General features: G+C 39.4%; 2 protein-coding genes across 12 annotated transcripts in view; one reads left to right on the top strand and one right to left on the bottom strand.

Moving 5' to 3' along the window:
- The window catches only part of MAK (male germ cell associated kinase), a 22384-nt gene extending 5261 nt beyond the window's left edge, over positions 1-17123 (top strand). For 3 of the 8 annotated variants that reach the window (XM_048940658.1, XM_048940659.1, XM_048940660.1), the window contains exons 5-15: positions 360-439; positions 1936-2068; positions 2162-2333; positions 6265-6432; positions 7672-7992; positions 8942-9123; positions 9651-9781; positions 10873-11004; positions 13044-13118; positions 15811-15939; positions 16799-17123. In XM_048940658.1, the coding sequence (XP_048796615.1) occupies positions 360-439; positions 1936-2068; positions 2162-2333; positions 6265-6432; positions 7672-7992; positions 8942-9123; positions 9651-9781; positions 10873-11004; positions 13044-13118; positions 15811-15939; positions 16799-16950 (1675 nt within the window). In that variant the 3' untranslated portion in view covers positions 16951-17123. Of the gene's footprint in view, positions 1-359; positions 440-1935; positions 2069-2161; positions 2334-6264; positions 6433-7671; positions 7993-8941; positions 9124-9650; positions 9782-10872; positions 15940-16798 lie in introns of those variants that run through there. The other 5 variants (XR_007376100.1, XR_007376101.1, XM_048940661.1 and 2 more) reach the window with 5 other exon arrangements.
- On the bottom strand, positions 8972-23866 carry LOC125691368 (transmembrane protein 14C-like). Of its 4 annotated transcripts, XR_007376102.1 has the most exons (6): positions 23674-23866; positions 23411-23512; positions 21153-21237; positions 20697-20784; positions 19525-19659; positions 17800-19251 (listed from the first exon to the last, which is right to left on the bottom strand). XR_007376102.1 is itself a non-coding variant. In XM_048940674.1 (5 exons), exons 1-4 carry the CDS (start codon positions 23747-23749, stop codon positions 20727-20729), a joined length of 321 nt encoding a protein of 106 aa, XP_048796631.1. In that variant the 5' UTR covers positions 23750-23866; the 3' UTR covers positions 8972-9085; positions 20697-20726. The 4 variants fall into 4 exon arrangements, 3 of the variants coding, with proteins under 3 accessions (XP_048796631.1, XP_048796630.1, XP_048796629.1); XM_048940674.1 differs by lacking the exons at positions 17800-19251; positions 19525-19659 and adding an exon at positions 8972-9085; XM_048940673.1 differs by having other exon boundaries at positions 17800-19659.

Below are 23866 nucleotides of genomic sequence, written 5' to 3'. Positions count from 1 at the left end.
TGCTCTTGCTCAGGCTTCCATAAGAGCACCACTGGGTAGCACATACACAATGGTGCTATGCAGGTGCTTGCTCTGATACAGTGTGTGCATTCATTTGGTCAAGCATAGTACAGGGCAGCCAGATTCATCTGCAAGTAGACATCTCTGCTGAGAAGTCACTCTGCAGTAAAGACAGTGAGCAAAATTATGGCTTGGAAGCAGTATTTTTGACATATGCTGTGTGAGTCTATGTATGTAAAACTTAACAGGTCTGTTTTGATCTGTTTGGGACACACTGTGCAAAATGAGGAAATGTGTGTTCTGTCTTACAGGAGAAAACAGTCTCTTAATTATGTGAAATTATTAATCTTTCTTCACAGAAACAAGTTGTTCCCTGAGTCAGTCATCAGGAACATGATGTATCAGATACTGCAAGGGTTAGCTTTCATCCATAAACACGGTAGGTTTGACACTGGAGTTTGCTTGTATAATGCTTTCATAAGAAAAAAAACACAATAACACAGTAATAACAATAAAAATATTCATCAAAGGCTCTTAATTATCTCTAGTAAAAATTTTTCCAGACTATTTCAAATATGGTGTTTTTAAACAACATCTAAGTTACCTCTTTTATAATCAGATATGCTTTCCTTTTGAAAACACTGGATATTGTTAGTTCCACGTTTAATACTTTTATCTTTTCTTAGATACTGTATGAATAAACAAACTAAAGAAGCTCAAATGCTGTGCTGTGCATATCTGTTACTCCAGAAAGATCTATTTAAGGAGCATTTATACCTCATACATGGCAGTTCTGTCTTGAGATATCATAACTAATATGGCATCCTTAGTCATAGAAGATATTTAACTGTAACTTGGTCACTAAAAATCCAAATAATCTCCTTATCAAATACATTTTGCATTGAAATATTTTAAGAGTTGAGACTATTCAAGCAATTACAAGCACATTCAAAAAAAAAAAAAGGTGCTGTGTGGTTGCATCAACAACAGCTTCACAGCACTTTTGATTATCATGTGTAATATACATCTGGAAACTGCATTCTGAAACACTGACACTGAACTCCTTTGCATTTCAGAAATTATTTTCTATTCTCTTAGTTAACTCTTATTTTGTATGTGTCATTCACATGACAGTGGTATCCTTAAAGCTTTCCAAAGAGAGTTAAGGTTTCACTCAAAGTGATTTCTGATGGGATTTGACTTATTCTGGCACAGCCTGTTGATGGGTTCAGTTCCATTTAGTGCTGTCAGATAGCCAGAAATTGATGGCTTCTGTCTTTCTGATCAAGGTCATATGTTGTTTCCTGATTATTAGCATTTTCTTTTCCTTCCTTCTCCATGAAATACACGAGAAAGCTAAAATACATGGTAAAACTGCCATTTCTAAGTTACTGTATTAGTGTTTTGCTTTCTACACAAGTATCTAGGAATAAGAGAGATGGTAAATTCAAGCAGTTGCATTTCACTGTAATAATTTCAGCCACTTGCTTACAGTGGTTGTCAGTTTTTGCATGCAGAAATTGTATGCTGTGCTGTAAGTAAGTATGCTGTGTAGTAAGTGAATATCAATCAGTTTGCTTTATAAAGAGATCTTGCCTACTAATTAACCAGCAGAACTGATTTGCTCAAGTACTTACCTGCTTTCCAGGTGCACAGCTGCTAAAGCCAGCCCAGCACTAAGCATTCAAGAAACTTAATGTGCCTGAATTACTAATATTAGCATTCCTGAGCACAACACAGACATCTTTTAAATTTAATTAAAGAATATGTGGTGTAATAATCACCGGAGGTTAAGTGTGTGTATTGGGAGTGGGGTTGTCATTCAGTTATGTTGAATCAAAAAAAAAAAAAGCCAAAATTTTGGATGAGTGTTGGACCTTGCTATTTAAGAAATAATTACACAATTTACCCTAATTTCTCCTTAATCTCCTGCAGGATTTTTTCATAGAGACATGAAGCCTGAAAACCTTCTTTGTATTGGTCCAGAACTTGTAAAAATAGCTGATTTTGGTTTGGCTAGAGAGCTGAGATCTCAGCCACCGTATACAGATTACGTGTCCACCAGGTGGTAAGTACAGGATGCAATTAATACATTGTATTAATGAACTACCTTTCTCTGATGGCCATTTTAATTTATGTACTCCTTTTCCCATCCTCATAGGTACCGTGCTCCTGAAGTTCTGCTGCGGTCATCCATTTACAGCTCACCTATTGACATATGGGCAGTTGGCAGCATCATGGCTGAATTATACACACTGAGACCCCTTTTCCCAGGCACAAGTGAAGTAGATGAAATCTTCAAGATTTGCCAAGTATTAGGGACTCCAAAGAAGGTAAGACTTCTAGAACTCATGCAATAGCACTTACTCAATATTTTATAATCACTTTATTTATTTATTGTTATTGCACTTCCAGAACATACAAATAGTCTGTTTTAGTAATTTTATTGCAGAGTTAAGTTTTCTCAACTCTGTCTTTTGAAACATCTGCTAAGGCACAGAATACTGGACTTCTGCACTGTATAAGCATCTGTTTTATATCCTGCTATTATGTGCTGCTCTGTGATGAAAGTCAGATAAAGCTGTTTAGTTAACTAAAGACATGCACATCAGAAGAACTGGGAAAAAACAACCAAAAAAACACCCCTGGTCTTAGGATTTCATGTTGCCACAACTGATTAGTTTTCCTTTGCCAAAACTCCCATTTTTCAAGGCTGGTACCTAGAATTTGGAGCTTGTGGAAGTTGCTCTGAATAAGTTGAATTGTGATATTTTCTTACTTTTTAAGCATAGAAGAAATACTTGATCTCAAGCACAACTCCATTGTACAGAGTCCTTAATGACAAAGCAATGAAGGAGAATGACTTCTCAAGATATTTAGCTCTATCAGAAATTAATTAAGACCTACAAGGGAGACTTGGGTAGTGCATGTAAAAATGTGTACAGTTATATCTACTTCTGTTAAAGTTTTCAGGAAATGGGTATATGAACATGAGTTTGTTTTGCATAACAAATACTTCCTGCAAGTTACCTACAAGACGTGTTGGTTTTTTCGTACCAACTAAATATGCTTAATCCTTGAATTACAAGTGTTGTGAGTTGTACTGAATAAAGACGTGAACTAATCAGAATGCAACAGCTGAAATGCACAGACACACACAGAAACACAGATTGGAAAGGTGAGTCAGTGAGTTTGTAGAAGTTGTCAAAGAATGTTCAAAAGAGAATGAATTCCTAAGAAGTGCTCAAAACAAGTGCAAACCAAGAATGTGAGAAAATGAACACTGTAGCTTGACAAAAGTCGAAGAATGTGATGGCAGAAAGCAAAGCAGGATGAAGAAAAGGGAGTGTGTAAGCAGGGATAGACATCATGACACTGCAGTGTCTAATGAAGCAGTGAGGAGATTTCAGAATCAACTGGAATAAAAGGAAAGCTTACCTTCCAAATTTTGAATCAGTTGGGAAAATAGAAAAAAAAAAAGGCAATATAATAAAAATATGTTTACAGAAGAAAACAGTGGTGGCTAAGGTCAGAGATGACAGATGTATTATGAGGTAAACTGATACCTGTGAAATTACTGACTGAACGAAGTCTCTAGCTGTGGAAAACCACTGGTGTTGTGCCAATATAAAATGAAGTGTAGCTCTCATACAGTAGAGGAGCTCTTGTCAGTAGAGAATTGAGGAACAGTAAGCTTAAAATTAAAGTAGAGTAAGTTTAGCTAGGAGCTTAAAGCGATGGGAAAAGATCTAAGAGAATGTACTGGGAAACAGGTGCAAGTTCATGAGAGAGCAGAGTATGAAAGGTCAAAGGTGGAGTTATATATGAGATATATATAACTGGTGGCAGTGAAAATTGAGACTAGATGAGTAGGTGAAAACTGTTATATACAAAACAGTGCTTTCTGTGACAATCATGCATCAGAAGTAATGTGTAATATGCAGCAGTATTTCAAGAATTGAGTTTTCAAACCCAGATGTTAATTCTTTCTTGAGCAGCTCACAAGACTAGAATGAGAATGTTTAGCAGCTCATCAAATTATCTAAGAAAGAGAACAACACTTGGGCTTCTGGAACATTTTCAGTGCATAGCACAATTTGTGGGCATGCAAGCAGGTCAGAGGGAGACTTAACAAAGTGTAGCAGAGCAGCGTTGAGGTCACTGGTGTGGCTCTGTAACTTTATTAGCTGTTGAAAAGAAGCATGTAGCTGGTTGCTTGAGAAAGGAGGGAGCAACACTGCCTGAATACTTCAGAGAAAACTGTAGCCTCTTGGAAAGAGCTCGTGGGTTAGGGACACTGTAAGTCAGCCCTCTTAAGATCAGAAAGCTGTAATTAGTTGCTTTGTGCCTCTGTCATCTGTTGGGCAGTCCTGGAACTTTTATCTCCTTATGACAATGCCGAGGCATTCTTCAGGGACATCGCTCTGTAAGAAGGGTGTTTAAATATTATAATACAACTGATCACCACAAATAATGACTTGTTTATGGTGAAATGTTATCTGTATTATGAAAAACACAAGCAGTTCTTTTAGTACTCTGTTTTTGCAGATAAAGTTTTAATGAATTGAATTTTTAGATGTAGACTCGTTTATTCCATTAACTTGCTGTAAGGAATGACAGGAGTTATGCCCAGAAGCTGTCTTTGTTCCAAATTGCCTTCCTTTTAGTGGTTTAAGTCTGTGATACCGTGCTGATGACTTCTGTTGGTTGATTTGGTTGCTTTTGGCTTTTGTTTAATGATATTTAGTAGTGACAGGAACTACTTCGCTCTATTTCATCCTGGCTTGGATCAGGAATGGTGTGGTGAGCAGGACTGAAGACCTACTGATGGAATAGATTTTCCTTTGTAAATTGGCAGATAACAGGCAAGGAAGGACTGAGTATGTTAGAAGACAAGATTAGAATTCAGAATTTCCTGTAAGACTAGTTGCAGTTTACATATTACTGAAGATTTTTGAGTGCTGTACTTATGCAGTTCTAATTATTCTTGACTAAATAGTTGAGGATAACTACCCAGCTAATATTTCTTCAGAAGTTAGTCTATGCAATAGACTGCCTGTAGCAGTTGTGGCTGTGGAACTGCAAACTCTGTGACAATAATACCTGTGAAGAAGAGGCAGGAGCATGGACTAGATAATCTCTTGAGATCTTTGCCAGTCCTAGGATTCTGTATTCAAACAGTGCAATTATCAAGCAACCAAGGACTTCAGGTTTTACTTCTTGAAAGTTTAACACTCTCACACAAAAACCCACTAAGTTCTCATATTATGATCATGATTTTCCTATTGCAGTGATGTCTGGTTATAGTTAAATCACCGAATGTCTTAATGGTGGAGTCAGTGATAGATTGAATGGTTGCACATCTGTCCACATCATGATTGCACAAACATGGTAGGGTGGTGTAATGCAAAAGAGCCAGTGCTTCTGCATAAGCTTTACTGATCCCAAAGAAAATACACAGATGCAAGTTAATACCCATCAGTTTAATAGGGAGTACTTGTGTTAATGGGGCTGTTAGCCAGCCAGTCAGTCTCTGCTGAGTCCTCATTACTAAGAGTAGCAGGCTTGTAGCATGTCCACCCTAGGATTAACCCCCCAGCAGATAATGATGGCAGCCAGCCTAACCCCCCTCAGTACTGTGGCCATATATATAACAGCAGGAGACAATAATGCATCATGTATCAGGGTAAGAAAGATCCTTTGTGGAAAGCAAGGATACTTGGTCACAGCTGCCAAGGAACTTCTCACAAGCAGGTTTCTTCTAGCTGCATGCAGAAACTGTAGGCTGTTTACTTGTGTTCCCAACCAAACATGAGCCCTTTCTCATGGGCAAGTTACCTGTTCAGGCTGTGGTCTGTATTTTTCCATGCAGCTGGGTAGAAAGGCCTCAACTCTGGTATTCCCATGTAGGAAGTACATAGAAATCAACTGTTTAAGCTTATTTCTGTAATGGATGGGATGTGCTTAGCTGCTCCTGATACCTACTGCAATCTCTTCTCCTTCAGAGTGTACATCCAAGTGTTGTATGCACAAAGACAGTTCCCCCTTCACCTACAGAAGAAGGACTGCCACTTGAGACTGATGCCACAGCAATGGCAATGAAAACTAGTAATGCTTGTTTTTCACTGTACAGGAAGGCCAAGTACACAGGAAGGCCACTGTACACAGGCCAAGCATGACTCAAGCTACAGAAAAATACAACTTAATCTAATCCCTCAAACACTTAGTCTTTTCTTAAACTTGTCCTTCTTTCCTTTTAAACAGAGTGACTGGCCAGAAGGATACCACCTCTCTTCTGCCATGAATTTCCGCTTCCCACAGTGCGTCCCTATAAGTTTAAAAACTCTCATCCCAAATGCAAGCAGTGAAGCCATACAGCTTATGAGTGATATGCTGAACTGGAATCCAAAGAAGAGACCTACAGCAAGCCAGGTCTGAGCACCTAAATTATAAGGACAAGACTGCATTGTCTTGCACTGGCAAAAATTGGTAGATGCAGAAATACAATTTGATTGTCATCATAATGAAGGCTAGAGTACACTTTTGAACACTTCATTGGGAGATACTGAAAACAAAGCTTTGTTTTTGTGAAGTTGCAGATGGAATGCAGTAGGGAGAGTGCAGGATAGTGGGGGGTTTTTTTACTAGGAAATGGGCTGTACAATGTACTGAGTGATAAGGGAAGAACTTTGAGAAGAACATGTCAATAAGTCACCAAGGTCACAGGTTTTTTTTCCTAGGTTAATTTTAGAAAATTAGGTATAGATATTTCAAAGATATATACATTCTACTTATTTTTGAGTATGTATAGCTAATGCAATTCTGTTTAGAAGGTATGAGAGGAGAGTGCAGTTGAGAAACAAAAGGAAGGTGATGAGTTTATCATAGGTGGACATGATGAAAGTGATCCAGAAGTGGTTAAGGAGGAGGTGCAAAGCACAGCAACCATATTTGTCTGCTTTATAAAGCATATGTGTTGTTACAGTCACTGAGATCAAACTGTAGTGCAGTGCTATACATCTCTATGCAGAATGCTGCATGGTACATTATGACAGCAAATAACCAGGTTCTGCCCAAGAGAGTTGGCAAGGAAGCAGCAATCCATAACCAAAAGGGAAAGTTTAATGTGTTTTCATAGAAGGGTGTACAAAGGCAGTGATTTTCAAGAACAGCTGAGGCAAGAAATCTCTTTGAGAACTAACAAAGAGGAGTTGACCCAGAGATAGCAGAAGAACTTGTTCCACAGGAAGAACTGGTGTATTTGTAAGATATGTAATATAGTTAGCAGGAAAGCATGCAATAGGGAATTTTTTACTATAGTAGAAACAACCTGTTTTTAAGTTGTAATTTGTTACTGTGTGAATATAGAATAGAGTTAAATGCAAAATGCACATAAAAAAAACAGACTTCACCAAACACAGAAGGAAGAAAAAGACTTCTATTAAATGTACAGGTGGATCCATCTTACTAAACTGTATGGCAGAGAAAGCTAAAAATGCAGAACTGACAGGTGAATAAATACAGCATTTACACATGAACTCCTTATGCATCTGTCTTTCACTACCGTGGTAGAGATTACTCAAATGCTTCAGAAACATGCCCACATCCTCAAAGAAGTTACCAAAGTCAACTTTTTGAAGTACAGTTAGTGTGTCGTATCTTCTTCTCTAGGCACTGAAGTACCCTTACTTTCAAGTTGGCCAAGTTTTAGGACCTCCCCCACAAAATTTGGAGAAGCAGAGTCCTACTAAACCAGTGCAGCCAACAGAACCAAAGCCAACTTTACCCAAACTGGAAGCTGTATCCAAGCCAGAGCCTCTGTCTTCACCTGAGGAACCTGACAAAACACAGCCACAGTCACTGTCAAAAGCTAATCACCAGCCTCTCCAGCAAATTCAGGTGCCCCAGAATACAGCTAACCAGCAAGTGTCAAAACAGCAGCAGACACAGGTGCAGCCATTTTTTCCAGCTATCAGTAAAGACTCATCTGGGGTAAGTTGTCTTCAGTAGATACCTAACTTAGACAGGTGGTTCTTTTACAAATCCTTAATGCATTCAATGTGGCTGTTCTCTGAAAATCACCATACTTATTAAAAAAATTTAAAAAAAATAAAAAAAACCAGTCAGATAATTAAGGACTTTGAGAATATAACTGATCACTTACTGAAATTTTGTCAGCAAATGAGAAAAATAGGTTACTTCATGGATGTCCGACTTCTTGGCATGCCTGAGCCGTGCTGAGAGAAGAGGGATTGTCTTGGGCCACTTATACATAGACTGCACTGTGAGCTGTGCTGGGCCATGGGTTAGACATACCTGGTTTCCTTCTAACAGCAGTTTGCAGTCTGTTATAATAACCTTTAGAGTCATAGAATCGCTCAGGTTGGAAAAGACCAAGTCCAACCACAACCTAACTACACCACCCTAACTCTAACAACCCTCTGCTAAATCATGTCCCTAAGCACCACATCCAAACTGCTTTTAAACACATCCAAGCTGCCTTTTTTATGGCATTCATTTTCTTGATTGCAAACTGAGCAACTCTTGTAATCACGTGGACCCTGCAATTTCTTAGTTCGTAAGAATCTTAAAAGTAAGGTTTTTAGCTGCATACAATTGCTGTACCACCAGTAAGAGTGTGAGTTCAGCAGGATACCAGCAACAGAGCCTGAGTGCTGAACTGGGCCTTTAAACAGAATGTTAATTGAGTATGTCAGCTAGGTTTGAGCCATTTGAAGTTGGCAGTCCAAAATACCTGCCAACTTTGTCATATATTTTGTGCTTAAAATCATTAAGGTTATGACCAAAATAGGTACAGTGCAGTGGTTTAAAAAAAAAAATCCTTCCATGTTCTTAAGCAGTAGTAATCAACTATATGTAAAATATAAAGTTTTAGTAATTAGAGTTGTATTTTTTCTTCTTTTGTTTGTATTTGAAATAGAAACAAGCAGCTCAGAATGGCACAGTGGGTGCTAAAAGTTGCAGGAGACGATGGGGTCAGACTTTGATAAAGGCTGTGGACAGCTGGGATGAACTGGACGATGCTGAATTTGGAATGTCATGTTCAAAGAAGCCTAGCATTGCACTGTTAAAAGAAAAGAAAAACAAGGAATGTCTCTTTAGGTAGGTCTTGGAATTATAAAATCACTTTTATAGAAAATGTTTTTTAGTACACAATGATCAGCAGATTTATAGATTGGTTAAAACAGATCTGCTAAAAATTAACTTGCTGAAACTCTGCAGTAGTGCAAAGAGCACTGTGAACAGGCCAGCTTTGAGCTGGGTATTGATGTAGCACCAGTAATATCTGTAATTCTTTCCATCCCATAGGTGTCTATCTTGTTTTTAACAGTGTTTTACTGAAGTGGTACCTGATTTCCCATGTCAGTGAGGCTAGGGGAAGTTCTGCCACAGTTACTTAATTACTTTTAAGTCTATATATTGTATACACTTCTTTTTTTCCACTTTCATATTCTCACATAAAATTCTCATGAGATATGAGATTTAGCTGTTACTTTCTGTGGGAATGAAGTCTACTGATGAAAGCAGGATAAGAGAAGAGCAGTGCATCCTTAAGCCAGCCTCAGCTCATGGCATTCTAAGGTGGACTTGTTGGTTACACAGCTTGAACATTTTGATTTTTTTTTCAGTGTGCCAGAACCAAAAGCTTCACACTGTACCCAGCCAGGAGCAGAAAATAAAGGTGTAATGAGAAATGATTCTGGAAGGTCCAATGCAACAGCAAAGCAGTACTATCTAAGACAATCAAGATACCTGCCAGGTAAGGGGAAAAGTCAACATGTCATGGAAAATGCAAACAGTGAACAATCTATATACAGCACACTTAAACTTCAGATTTCACACTAGGTAATACTCTTTTCCTACTCAAGCTAAATTTTTGGACTAAATGCCTTTCCAAGAACATATCTTTCCACTATTAATACAGCAAGTCCTGGCTATGCATAAGTGGAAAAGAGATCAACACTGCTTGTACAGTGTAAATGTTCACAGAAGCTCTTATGACCAGCAACATATAAAACCCTCAGTTTTTGGACACCTGGAAATATATCCTGAGTGACCATGAGCAATGTATCTGAGAAGTGAGAAAGATGCCCACATATAGCACAGTGATAACTTCTAAGTATGAAATCACTTCTTCAGTGCTTAATACGATGCCCTAAGACTCAACACTTCGCCCAAAAGAGGGGAAAAAAGCTTTCCTATCTAAAGATAACAAATAGAAAGTTAATCTACACTTCTTATATTTTGAAGTATGCTTCTAATACTTCCCTATTTTTATTAGTTTTCAATGAGAATGGCATAGTAATTTAAATATATGTATTTCTGCACTTAATAATAGTTCCAAGAAGCATATTTGTTATTTATCATATCAATATAGCTCTGTTACCACTGGATATGTGAGCTGCTTTCATGCTGCGTAATCCCATTAACTCACTAATGCTCATGACATGCTGAAGTAACAAGAACTTCTTTGTCCTATTTTTAAACTTATCCTCTGAAGAAAGTTTATTTTTAGCCTTAAGAACCTTTGTTTTCAATAGGTTTCTTTCATTTCTGCTAATTGTTTGAGGGTCTTATATATCAATAAGGTTATGATGTTATAGACACCAAGTAACTGCAGTAAAACTACCAGTTGTCTTGAATGCACGAAAACAAGAGTTCTAAAATCAATGTATCTAATTTTCAGTTGAGAAATATAACATAACCAATGGATGTTGTCCTTTGACTTACATTAATAATGTTTATGTTATGTGAGAAATAAAGTTTTGTTTTATTGTTCTAGAAATGACTGATTTTTCATTGGTTGAATTATGTTTGGAAATTAACATCTGCCATAATCTCTTTTTTAAGGTGTAAACCCTAAGACTGTCTCTTTAGTAGCAATCAATAAAGAAGGATCTCATGGAACCTGGAACAACCAGCTGTTTTCCAAGCCATTGGCTCATGTTGGAGAAGGATTGCCTTTCAACAGAAATAATACAGGTATAAGTGTAATAAACAGCAGTCACCTTGTTTTTCATCATACTTTATTTAATTAATTTGCTTATAGGCAAACTTTGTTTTTCTTAATTTAAACAGAGACTCAAAGTAATCTTTTCATACCTAAGCTATGTGTTTGGCTTTCAGACCATAAAGGAAGTACAGACTAGCTGTTAGAATAAAGTTCTGTCAGGACAAATTTTGTCTGTAATCCTCTTAAGCTGATTATCTCACTGTGATAATTTAAGGAAATAGCTTGATTTCACTACTGCCTGGTCAGTGTGATGTGGAACACTATGAAACAGCAGTCTCACATATGAAAACAAATGAGGTGTTGCCTAACGTCAATTAGAGATACCAGCTTGGCAGATGGGAAGTCCCCTCACTTTCAGCAAGGAACTTGCAGTGAGGTGCCTTTTGTACTAGCTTTTATGGAAAATGCTCTTATCAGCATTTTACAGAGTGAAGACTAAGGCTTAAACAAGTAAAATGGCTTATCTGAGATTTCACTGAGGTAAGCATAGGACTTGAGACTGAAATCTACCTTCTGAACACTAGATAGTCCTGTCACTCTAACAGTTTTGAAGCCAGCACCAATTGCTCCCAGCATTGATGCTAATGACCACCTGTAGCAGAAATGCTGTCAGGGCTTGAAGCACTGATTGAGCACCTGCTGGGAAGGCAGGGGAACCCAGGGGAGCTCAGGTGTAAGCAATGCACTGAGTGACTGGAAGGGGTGGAACCAGGATCCGTGCCTTCCCAGATCTCATGTTAAGGTTGATAGTGGAGAGAAAGGTATCTTGTTTGAAGGTCCCTGCCTACCTGAGGCCTTCTAAAGGTAAGCAGTCTTTCTTCTGTGTTTCTGTACATTATAGTATTACAGTGTTACACCATCTGACCTAATGTGTTTGTACAAGAACTTTAGGAGGCTTGTTCATATGCAGCTGCTGCATGCTTTTTTAATAAAACTTTAGTAGCCCCCCAGCTGTGTTATCAAAACATTTTCCTTTTGGAAGTCAGGTGAAGTTTAAGTTGCTCATCTGAAATCATGGAGAGCACTTAAGAAATGGAAAAATAACAGCATCAACTGGAATGATGGAATAAAACGCTTTTTAAAGTAATCATAAATATTTTCTGGGTTTCAGAAATTTTACATCTGTGTGACTTAAAGTAAGTTGATTTTGACAAAATACTCTTGCATAGGAAGAGACAGAAAAAGGCAGAGCTTGTTTCCATAAGTATGTATTAGTAAGCCAGACAGCTATGTACTGAATTGGGCTATAAACAAACTTAGGTCAATGCCAGTGGTAAAATCTCACTTTTGTCTTACTGTAGCTATCTACTGAAAAGCTAAAGAAAAATCATCTTTAAAATAAAAAGTGTTTGAAAACACTGAGCATTATTTCCATTGGTATCCTAAATAACATACACTAAGATTTTATGTACCAGGCAGGCAACAACGCTTAAGGCAGACACAGAGGAAACTGTGGTAGTTGGACCACTGACCAGAGTAATATGGTAGATGTATGATGTATGTATTCCTTTTTCATACTGATAGGATTGAAAGCTGGCACTGTGCTGCTTGGTGTTTAAATAACTACGTTTAGTTTCTTCAAGTGCTTTTATTTTTTCTTTATCCACAATGCTGCTCTAGGGTGAAATAACATAAGAACAAATAGTTACGAAAGCTTTATTTGTAAGGAATGGTGAAGCTGTGACCAACTTTGCAAATATGCCTTAATGCTTGAACTTGTGAATTGTGCATTGGTATGACTATAATGTGACTGCGTTGTTGGTTAATTAGTTACTTTTTGAGCTACTTTCTAATGAATGAAAACAGTTTTAGAAGCAGGAGATGTTACTTAAACAAAGGGGTACGTGAAATTATAGCTACGTCAGTGTCAGGTATTCTTTCTTGCTCTGCTTTTCCTCATTTCTTTGGTATCACCTAACCAGATTCTTCATATACTTTCTCTAAAATTCTGTCTTTCCATCTTTTTCTCTCTCTCTCTCTCTCTCTCTCACATTCTCCTTATCTACAGAAGAGAACTTAATTACACCCATTGAAAAACTATCATGCAAAGAAAGTTTGAATGAAAAATTAGAGGATCCAAAAGGTAATTTATAGCAATTATAACCTGGCTCTTTGCACATTTCATATTTGTTTTACATTTTCTCCCAAAAAATACACCTACAGTGCAGATTCCAAAAGATCACATCCTTCATTTTCAGTTGTAATGTGTTTTGTCCGACTTTGCTCTCTTCTTTATGTCTGCTTTTAGACCAAGCAGGGTCTATGAGTTAGGGTGTAGCAACTCATGCAGTGACATGCAGCAGAGGTCCATCTACCACAGTGTAATGTAGTGTGAAAAACAGCTTCTACCTTGATTTTTACTCTTAGAAGTAGACAAAGTAAAAAAATAGCCATATAAGTAAGGTCTGTTGGTTTTTCATACTGACAAAATTGTTTCCCTTCTGAATCTGCACCTAAACTATGTAGTGTTATGCTGAAGGAGGGCAGATAATTTCTCATCACATGTAGACTAACTCATTCATGTTAACCTGGATTGTTTCAGTACACTCTTTGAAACCTGAGAGAATGAAGTGACTACATGTATATTTACAAATGCCTTTAAATAACATCTGAATGTTCCAGTAAGTGACTTCATAACTTTCTTTCTGGAGAAGAACTGATCCTAAAGGAGGAACACATGCATCCCTGAAGGAATGCTTGCTCCTAATATCGCTTGCCACTTGCACTACTGACTGCATTCTAATTCTTTGTTATTTACACACTGTGATTGCACAGGTTTGATTGATTAATCTCAGTGTAAACAGATGGAAACTAGGGTTTCCAGGCAGCCATGTTCATATCTAAACACACTCCTCATTGCAAGCATTGTAAAGGCGTAATGTTTCACCTCTCCCTTCGTTTTGGCACCTGAGGTGTGTACTGTATCCAACTGTAACTGTATGCAACTACTTGTAGTTTTTTCTCAACTTGTTGCCCAGCATGAATGATCCAATGGCTTCATCCCTTGAGAAGAATCAGGTATGCACTGAGCTATGCTGCCCATACCATGCTTACACTTGCTGGCACACAGCTGTGTTTGCTTACACATCTGCTGCCAGCCCTCCTTGATGCCTGATGGACTTCTACAGCAAGAACTTCTGTTTTGCATGGCAGTTGCCAGAGGTAAGGAATGACCTACTGCATACCTCTCAATGCATGGTTTTGAAATGTTAGCAGTCATAACTTTGCCTTGAACTTCTTATTTTTCTTCTATCCAAGGAAAAGACAATTCCTTCATTCCACTCAGTTTCACCCAGACTGTTCCTCTGGGCTGTGCTTATCCCTTTTCTGCAGAAGAGTTCATAAAGAACGTCAGATATGAAGAGGTAAGACGAAGAAAAAAATGGGTGAAAAACTTTTGACAGGCAGCTTTGCAGAGCTGTAGCTAAGAAACATGTGGAACGAGTCATTTTGAGGTTATATTAAGGCTTGTCATGGTCTTAGATTTCAGAATTTTAAGATATCCTCTGACAGATCAGTATTATACCTTATGAAGCAGTCCCAGTGAAAAGATTAAGAAGTGGGGGAATACATGCATGTATGTTTATGCAGACAAGGGAACGTAACACTAAAACTGTTGCTTTTGTTTTTCAGGCAAAATTGTGGAGAAGAACGTACAACTCCAAGGAAGTTGTAATTTGAGTACCTTATTAAAGTTTTATTTTTCATCAGGATCTGTGTCATCCTTTATTCCACTGGAGCCTGGCATCAGAAGCCACCTAGGGACCAACCTGTTGACAGGACTGTGGGGTTATGGGCCAGAGGAGGTACATGATGACCCAAAACAGCTGTAATTAGCTGAGGATACTTTTGTGGTTTGTAGATGATCAGTTCTGCACCTTATAGAGCCACTGCACTAATTCTGACATTAGCACAGAAGACTGAGGGTGTTAGTGTGAGGAGGAGGGTTTTGGGATTGCACTGGGGTCAGTGATTTAGGAGAACTGTCAAATCACACTGTATATTTTATCTACCACTGTTGGAACCATCCTGATGGAAGCACTTCTCTTCAAATGCTGTGCTATCACACAGCTTTTTAAGAGTGTCTAGGTGATGACAGACATCTGCTTGGAACAGTCTAAATATTTGAGTTGATTCCACACCACTGTACAGTAACCTCAGTAATAATTTCATGTGTAAATGCATAATGTTTCTCAGCTTCCTAATGATGCATTGGAAAGGATGATTACGTTGATCTTCCCAAGGCAACACTCCCTTAGAGAAAGTTGTAGACTAAAGCCAAGCACAGTAAATATCAGGCTTCAAAAGAGAGGGGAACTAGGTCTTACTTTTGTAGCAGGCCTTTAGCCAGGGAACTGGCTAAGTCAACTTCAAGTGATGCACCACAAGAGGAGTTGTGGTTCCATTTTTAGATAGATGTAGGTCACACATGTTGAGCATAGGAGTACTGTTGCATGCTGATTTTCAAGACTGAAGTGCTAAAACCTGCTTCCAGTAAATAAAAGGTAAGATCCTGTCTTATACTGAGTTTTAGTGCAAACTCTTGCTAGGCAATATAAGTTTAATGAAAGTATTAAGGAACTGGTCATATCACTCTGTTATCTTCACTGCTGCTGCACTGCAGATATGTACTTCTTCCCTACAGACAAGCACTGGGGAAGAACACCACTCACTCATTATTCTTGTGATCATGCAAGTATGTTACGAAGCGACTATGAAAATGCATATTTCATGGATGCAACTGAAAATATTAAAACCTCCTGTAATATCAACAGGAAATTCTGACTTTGTGGGAGGTGCTGCTTACAACCCATCAGGAGGATACATCCCTTCCTTTCATAAGAAAGAAGTTGGATCAGCTGGACAACGGATACAGCTGGCTCCTATTGCTCCATCTGTATCTGGTAAGAAAAACGTGTACGCTGTTTCTTAACACCAGTATGAAAAGTAGATACATTCAGGTTTAAACAGAAAAATATTCGTATTTAAATTGGTTTAGAGGCATTTTCTTGACAGAGGTTTTCTTGCAGCATGTGGCAGTCCTGAGTCTTTAAATATAATGCCATTTAATGCACTTGAATAATGCTGAACCATGCTTACAGTATGCTAAACAACTCCAGAAAAGGTAAATACTTCCCTCAGATGACTCAGTAAATCCACAAGTAGTGTTACATATACAGTATAAGCACTGTATTAAAATAAACTGTTCTGTTCTTTATTAGCTCTACGGGGTTGCTCTGCAGCTTTAGTAGTGGTAATTTAAGACAGGTTTTCACTGTTTCATCCCACTGTTAGCTATGCAAATCAAGTGTCACCCCAGTAGCTGACAGTACTCTTGTAGCCATGAAATATAAAAGGAGTGCTTTCTGGAGTGAAAGTGTAGACATCACTACATTATAGGAAGTAAAAGCCAAACAACATGGGTTTGTTACTGTATGCTTATTCAAGTGCTTGAGATGATAAGAATACTTCCTTTCTACAGCAGTTTTGCAATAGGAGATTGAAATTCAGTAAAAAACTCCACAACTGTCTCAGTGTTGTCTGCAGGAATTGTTGCAAAACAGGTATCCAATAAGTGAGAATTACCAGTAAGATAAGCAAACTCTAGGAAACATCAGCCTTATCTGAAAACAAGGACAGTCTGGTCTCTGATGTGTTAATATCCCTGAGTACCACAAGTCATCTTTCAACTCTCATTCACATCTGTGCAGTAGTAAAATACTACTTTAATCATCATTGATTCCAAGTTCTTGTTCCTTGCAGATTATTCCTGGAAAACCAAAGCTGCTCGTGCTCAGTTAGCAGGTCCTACTTACAATTCAGCAAAAAGCATGAATATTTTAACTCATGCACCAACAATTCAGCCAGTCCATGGAAGAACAGACTGGATGGCTAAGTATGGAGGACACAGATAGAAAATACCATCTTGAACGAGGCTCACATGATACCTGCACAGTTCTCCTGCCTGAAATGCCTATCTGCTCTAATCTTTAAGACCTATGCAATAGTAAAGACAGAAACAGACAACTCTGTGTTCTACTATCTATGGACACACACCAAAAAAAAAAAATCACATTATTTAAAATACTGGCTATTAAGTAGGATTTCATTAAGTATTGTACAACACATCTTGCCAAATCTATCACATATTTAGAAGTAATGAGAAGTAGATTTCACCTGGCACTTTTCTATAGAAGACTTCCTATCAGCACAGTCTTAAAAACAAGAGCTTTAATTTCTTGCCCTATGCAGAAGTCCACCATTGTACATGAAAGCAGCTTAGGTCACAAGCAGCTAGAACTGGGGCTAAAGCAGAACAGCTCCAGGCTCCCAGCTGATACACTGGTTCCTTCCTGGAAATATCAAAGTGAAAGCACAGACTGGGCTTTGTGAAGAACACCAGTGTCCTCTAAGGATTTCAGAACTCGCTTGTACCTAAAGAGTTGCTCAGGGTCTGTAACGTGTAAATAAAATGAGAACTCCTTGTAGCTGGACAGAAGCAATATGGTGACAATTCCTGCTCCTGGAAGCTCTGAAAATATGTCCCAGTAGCAACACTGGAAAACAGCTAAGCAAGTACTGAATGCTGCACTTACCTCACTGAGCTGTAGTGAAACTTAAAACCAGACTGTGCTGTTAAAATTAGCTTATGACCACTTTCAGTTGAAGATCTGTGGAGAATTACATCTCCCTTGTCAAAGGTATATCACAGCAACATTTTAAGGAATCCAAATCCCAGTCTCATCAGCTGTTCTAAAGGTGAATTAAAAAAGGCATAAGTGGTTGGTAACCGTCTTACTGGGTGATGACACGAACCAGATTCTTCATAACTCAAAGAAGCCCTGTGAATCATGTGAGGGAGGAAATAAAGCTGCTTTTCTAAGAAGTTACTTTCTCTTTTAGATCTTTAAAGCCAGCTTAAGCCCTGTATGTGAGACCACATACAAGCTTTAATAATGCAATACCTCAATGTTTATATGCTCATGTCATACTTTCCTTGGCACCTATGCTAAGTTTTACAGAAATATCTTGCAAAGGACCTTGCAGTGTACAATAAATATTTTTTTATGTTGATCTAGGCTACTTCTGTTCACAGCTGTGTTTAGAATAGATGTTTTGGTAGTAATATTAAACCTGCCATTTTAAAATACAAAATGAGTATGTTCTTTAAAGATGTAAAACTGTTGATAGCTTTTTGTTTTTAAACTACATATAAAGTTCTCAGTTCCTGCTGCTGACCTAATGTGCCGTAATAGTTGGGCTATATAACCTACTGGAAGTAAAACTGAAGCAGTAGCATTAAAAAATAAAAAACAAACACCAAAAGAAAATGTTACTTTAATCCTGGAAGTGATTTGTAGAGATCTGGATAACTGGTTAGTAACACACTAGAAGACTTAATTCAGTTACTATTGGTTTGTGTCTCAGATACCTGTCACTCCATTAGTACTAACAGATCTTCATACGCTATTTAGGCATATCTTATTGTAGCTGTAGAATATATCTAACTCACCGTGGAAATGAAGACCACCCTCACACTTTCTAGAACAGTTCTGGTTCATAAATACACTAGTTTTATTAATGAAATCCAGGAGAAATTAATCACTCATCCCTGGTAGTAGATGCCAGTAACTTAGGTAAGATCACACTAATCAAGTAATTAGCTAATGATGTGTCCATGGCTCACTAAGTCACCTAGAGCAGAAAAAGGAACAGGCAGTACTAAATAGAGCTAGAAGAAACACACTGTCCTTACAACATGCTAGTGAACACAGACATTATTCTGACATAACTGTAACTGCCTTGACATGTCTACAATCAAAGCATGACTAGAGTTAAGAAATTCTTCTCACAAGCAACAAGACAAAACAGCAGTCAGGCACTAGTAGGTGCTGTACAGTCACTATAACTGATTCACTGATACACACTGTCAGTGCAGAAATGCACCTAATGCTTATGGAGTTCCAAGTGGATGAAAAGCACACAAGTCTCTAGCTTTTCTCTCCTAATACAAAGCTTACTAGCCTTCTCAAGCTATAGCAAACACATTCAGACAACCTGATAACCAGTGCTGGGTCAAGAGCCTGGAATTAGACACTTACAAGGATAACTTACAAAGAAACCATCTGCTGAAGTTGTTGACTCCCAGGTCATTTTCTCCTGTGAGGAAACCAGCTGCTCCCTGCCAGGTGCTTTTCCCCCTCCATCTCCAGAGACTAAAGTTATTTAACAAGAAGGGAAGGAAAAGAGGAAGGTAAAGTAAAAAGGAAACAAACCACAAGATATCACACTCCTGCTGAGGTATTGGCCAGATGTTTAGAGAACTCTGAGCAAACGAGGCTCCAAAGCCTTACTATTCCAACACATCAACCCCCCTGCTTCAGTCTCTCACAGTATCAGCCACCGAAACAAAGGCTGAAGAAATCGAAGCTCAGGTCCTGAGCAAAAACAGACACAAGATAAACCAGACCAGAAAAGGGATACATTACCATCCATGCATAACTCCCAGGATTATTTCTGCATCCTAAGTCTATATTTAGAATGAGTTCAGGCAACAGAGCACTTCTCAGGGAAGCATCTGAGTCCTTTAGTCTTTAAATAAACTTTCACAGAGTCTTTCGAATCTGAAACAGAACATTTCTCTCAGAAAAATAAAAATTAGATTTTAATGTAATACTTGTCTTTATATATAAGACCGTGTGCTGCTTTTTCTGTCTCTCCTCTCCCCAGTTCAAGTAATATTTATAGGTGCGTGTGCCCAGGGAATGGAACAGGGCTATCAGACAATTCACGTTCACAGACTACCTACAGAAGAGGCACTAAATGTATCAGTCCAAATGAATGATTAAAGAAAAAAAATAGTTGTGCAGAAAGGAAATTTGTAATAATATTACGTTGGCTGGTTTATTTAAAATAACATTTTCATACAAGTGCTATGTATGACTGCGACTCAGCATTACCTAATGAAGTACATTTTTTATTTCTTACAAAGAATAATCTGTAAAAGTCAAATTAATTACATTTAGTTGGGCACTTTTCCTTATAAATAATTTCAAGTAACAGGTTTACTTTCATGGCATTACATTAGAAACTTAACTCCCTGCTTCATGATTGTGTTTTTAGGCCAAGGTTCTAACGCAGTGCTAGCAGAACAAAGTCCCCGATTGACAAACATGATGACCAGATAAGCTGGCAGGGAAGTGGGAGGGAAAGGTGACAAAAAGCTGATATGTTATAGGAAATATCAATGACAAATTGGCAATTTAGAATCACCTATGCTGGAAAAGACCTCCAAGCTCATCTAGGCTCATCTAGTCCAAATTGTGTCCCATTGTTTCAGCAGTCTAATGGGTTTTACAAGCACAAGTCCAGATGTATATTTAAGGCTCATTCCTGCACCTGTCTGCACACAAGGGCCTAGAGACCTCTGCATAAACTACAGGACAAGAAGCTGAACTAATCCTATACTCATTTTCCTACTTCACAGTGCAGCTGTTGAGACAAATACCACTTTGGAAGACATAACAAGGGTTCTCAATTTCTCTCATTTAAAGACATAACCCATACACATAAGGATATGAAAAAACAGTGCACAGACAGCAGTGTCTGTTACATTTTTTTATATAGTGCATTCAGGCAGTGGCATTTTCAGGCTTCTTACTCATGTATTTTCAAGTGGTGTGATGTTCACTTATGGCTCAAGTGGCTTTTCCATCATCTGCAACATGAGTCTTCCAACCATCAATAAACTGTTGAACAGAATATTTGTTAAAACAAAGGAAGAAAGCACGAAGAAACAAAAGAAAGGGATAGGGGAAAATTCTCAACCACCACCACAGAAGAAAACATTATGATTCATTTAGATGGACTACAACACAAGATTTCATTTCTCACACAACTTACCAATTAACATTAAAAAAAACCTCATCACAGAACCACCAAGGTTGGAAAAGACCTCCAAGATGATCCAGTCCAACTGTCCACCTACCACCCATATTTCCCCTAACCCATGTCCCTCAGTACAACATCTAAACACTTCTTGAACACAATGTAATCAATGTGCAAGTCAAATAAAATGCTTATTCAAAACACAGACAAGAACAGAAGATGTGAGTACCTGGCACCAGCAACGACCCCAGGCATCGCTTTTCTGGAGTTATAAAATCTCATCCCCATGACAGCAGACAAGGTTCCAGATGCCACTGATAGAAGAGAAGCCCAGTCAGTTTCAGGGAAGTGGGTCTGAAGTGCCAGTGCAGCACTATAACCCTGTTACACACCTACCAGTGCCAACAGGCCTATGTATCTCTCCTCCCCTCAAAAGCAAATATTTTACTTATTTTTGTTAAGCAGCAGAGCAGCTGTAAGCTTTATGGCAGCTTTGGTAAGCCTGCTCCACTGTCCATTACAAATGAGTAGATCTAACCAGCTACAAACACTGCCTCATCACCCATAACCTCCACTCCTCTGTGCAAATCACTAACACTCCCTCAATTTCCATTTATTTGCAGAAGGAGGAGGATTATTTCCTTGAATATGGATAACCTAAAAACTGCTGGAAAGCTAGGGTGGTTGATAAAGATTACTGTGTGGAAGTCAAATATTATTACATTTCCTATTTGATGCAGTTTGAGCAATCTAAAGCCCAGCTGGAGCCACAACTGCAGATCACAGGAGGCTGCAGGGAAACAGAATCATGGAATGATCAGAGAATGGTATGGGTTGGAAGGAACCTGTTGAGAGCATCCAGTTCCAACCCCCTGCTATAGACAGGGTCACCTCCCAGTAGGCCAGGTTGCTCAACCTCTCATCCATCCTAGCCTTGAATGCTTTTGGGGAAGGAGAATTCACAACCTCTCTGGGCAACCTGTTCCAGTGTCTCACTCACACAAGAAAAAAAATTGTGATATCTAATTTAAGTCTACTCTCTTCCAGTTTAAAACTACTTCTCCTCATCCTTTCACTACCTCATAAAATAGAACAGATGAATAAGGAATTACACTAAGCCAGGACATCATGCTGCCTTCAAGAGGCCCACTATGTCTACGTCCAAAAATCAAGAAGTACAGAAGCAACTCATCTTTCTCTCACTATACTGTCTAAAAATTAGCACAGGAGATGGGAGATGCATGGCCATTCCTAGTACACATCACACAGGAAGAGAGAGTGCACAAACCAGCTGTGCTTCACATTGAGCTGTGTGTGCTGCACCTCGTTTTCTACTCACCACACAGTTTGGTCCTCTGCAGTGTTTGCCAGGGATCCCATAAAGCCCTTCAGCACATTGCATGACCAAGATCTGTTGTTTCTAAACAGCCTTAAATCCTTGTAATATCTAAATGCTAATGAAACTTTGATGTGGTTACAGAGCTCTAAGAGCTCAACCTAGTGCACAAAGATGTGACCAATTCCTCACAGGCACTGACCTGACCAGTTACTAAAGCCCTGCAGCAATGGAAGTTCCTTAAGCTTCACCTGATCTCTTCCAATGCTTCCCAACACCTTCCACTATCATTTCATCTTTTTTGCTTCCCTCAAAAGGTTTGCTGCAAGCTAAGCCTACAGCTTCTTGTCCCATCTATTGTAAGCAACAGAAGTGGGACAAGCAATAGAGACCAGTCCTTTCCCTCCTTTTGTAGATTTAAGATTTCTTTCCACAGCATACATTAAAACATTTTTTTTTTAAGCTTAAAAATGCTCCTTTGCAGCTGTTTTACCACACGATTCCCCTGTGCCTGAATTAATTTAACACAGTACCTCACCTGGCAGTGGGGATACATAGCTGCCACCCAGCATGGCTCCCAGAGACAGTACAGCAAGGAGCTAGAGCTCTGGCACAAATGCTTCCCAGCTATGGGCAGGCAGCTCTGCCAACGCTCACAGCACTTGTACAAATAAAGGGACACAAGCTAGCTGGAACAGAATCACAGAATGGCCAGGATTGGAAGGAACCTCAAGGATCATGACTCTCCAATCCTCCTACCACATGCAGGGCCACCAACCTCCCCATTTAATACCAGACCAGGCTGCCCAGGGCCCCATCCAACCTGGCCTTGAACACCTCCAGGGACGGGGCATCCACAGGGCAGCTCTTCCAGCACCTCGCCACTCTCTGTAAATAACTTTTCCCTGACATCCAACCTAAGTCTTCCCTCCCTCAATTTAAAACCATTTCCCCTTGTCCTGCTGTTATCCACCCTTGTAAAGAGTTGACTCCCTCCTGTTTGTAGGCTCCCTTTAGGTACTGGAAGGCTGCAATGAGGTCACCCCACAGCCTTCTTTTCTCCAGGCTGAACAAGCCCAGCTCCCTTGGCTTGCCCTGACAGCAGAGGTGCTCCAGCCGTCAGTGTCAACACTCGGATGCCAAGCACTTACCAAGAGAAAGCCACACGTTCTTCGGCTCTTTGGACTGCTGGTAGGCACCCAGCCCTGCCAGGCCACCGAACAGAAGGCCGGCAGCGAGGGACGGGACGCTGCCTTCAAGAAAGCAAGCAACATAAATCACAACCTGCATTTATTTCCCAATTAGTAAGACGCTTCGCAGCCCTCCGTCCCCGCGCAGGCAGGCAGCCCTTTCAAAGGGCAGAACCCCGCGCTCCGACCTTCCCTCCTCTCGCCCACCGCTAACAGCAGCCTACCTGCCCTGGCGTAGCCGATGATGCCCCCGGAGGCCACCAGCGCCGCGTACCCGAAGCCGACCCAGTCGTACTCCATGTGCGGTGCCCCTCCGCCGCCCGCTGCAGCCTGGGGGCGGTTGGCCACGGCCCGCTCTGACCTTGGCGCGGCGCTTCCCGGCGTGCGGCGGGGCGGAGCGGCGCCTCACGGAGTTCC

The sequence above is a fragment of the Lagopus muta genome, chromosome 3 (genome assembly GCF_023343835.1).
Source record: "Lagopus muta isolate bLagMut1 chromosome 3, bLagMut1 primary, whole genome shotgun sequence".
In the NCBI taxonomy this organism is placed as follows: domain Eukaryota; kingdom Metazoa; phylum Chordata; class Aves; order Galliformes; family Phasianidae; genus Lagopus; species Lagopus muta.
Note: the sequence above shows the minus strand (reverse complement) of the source record. Positions and strands in the feature narration are given on the sequence as shown.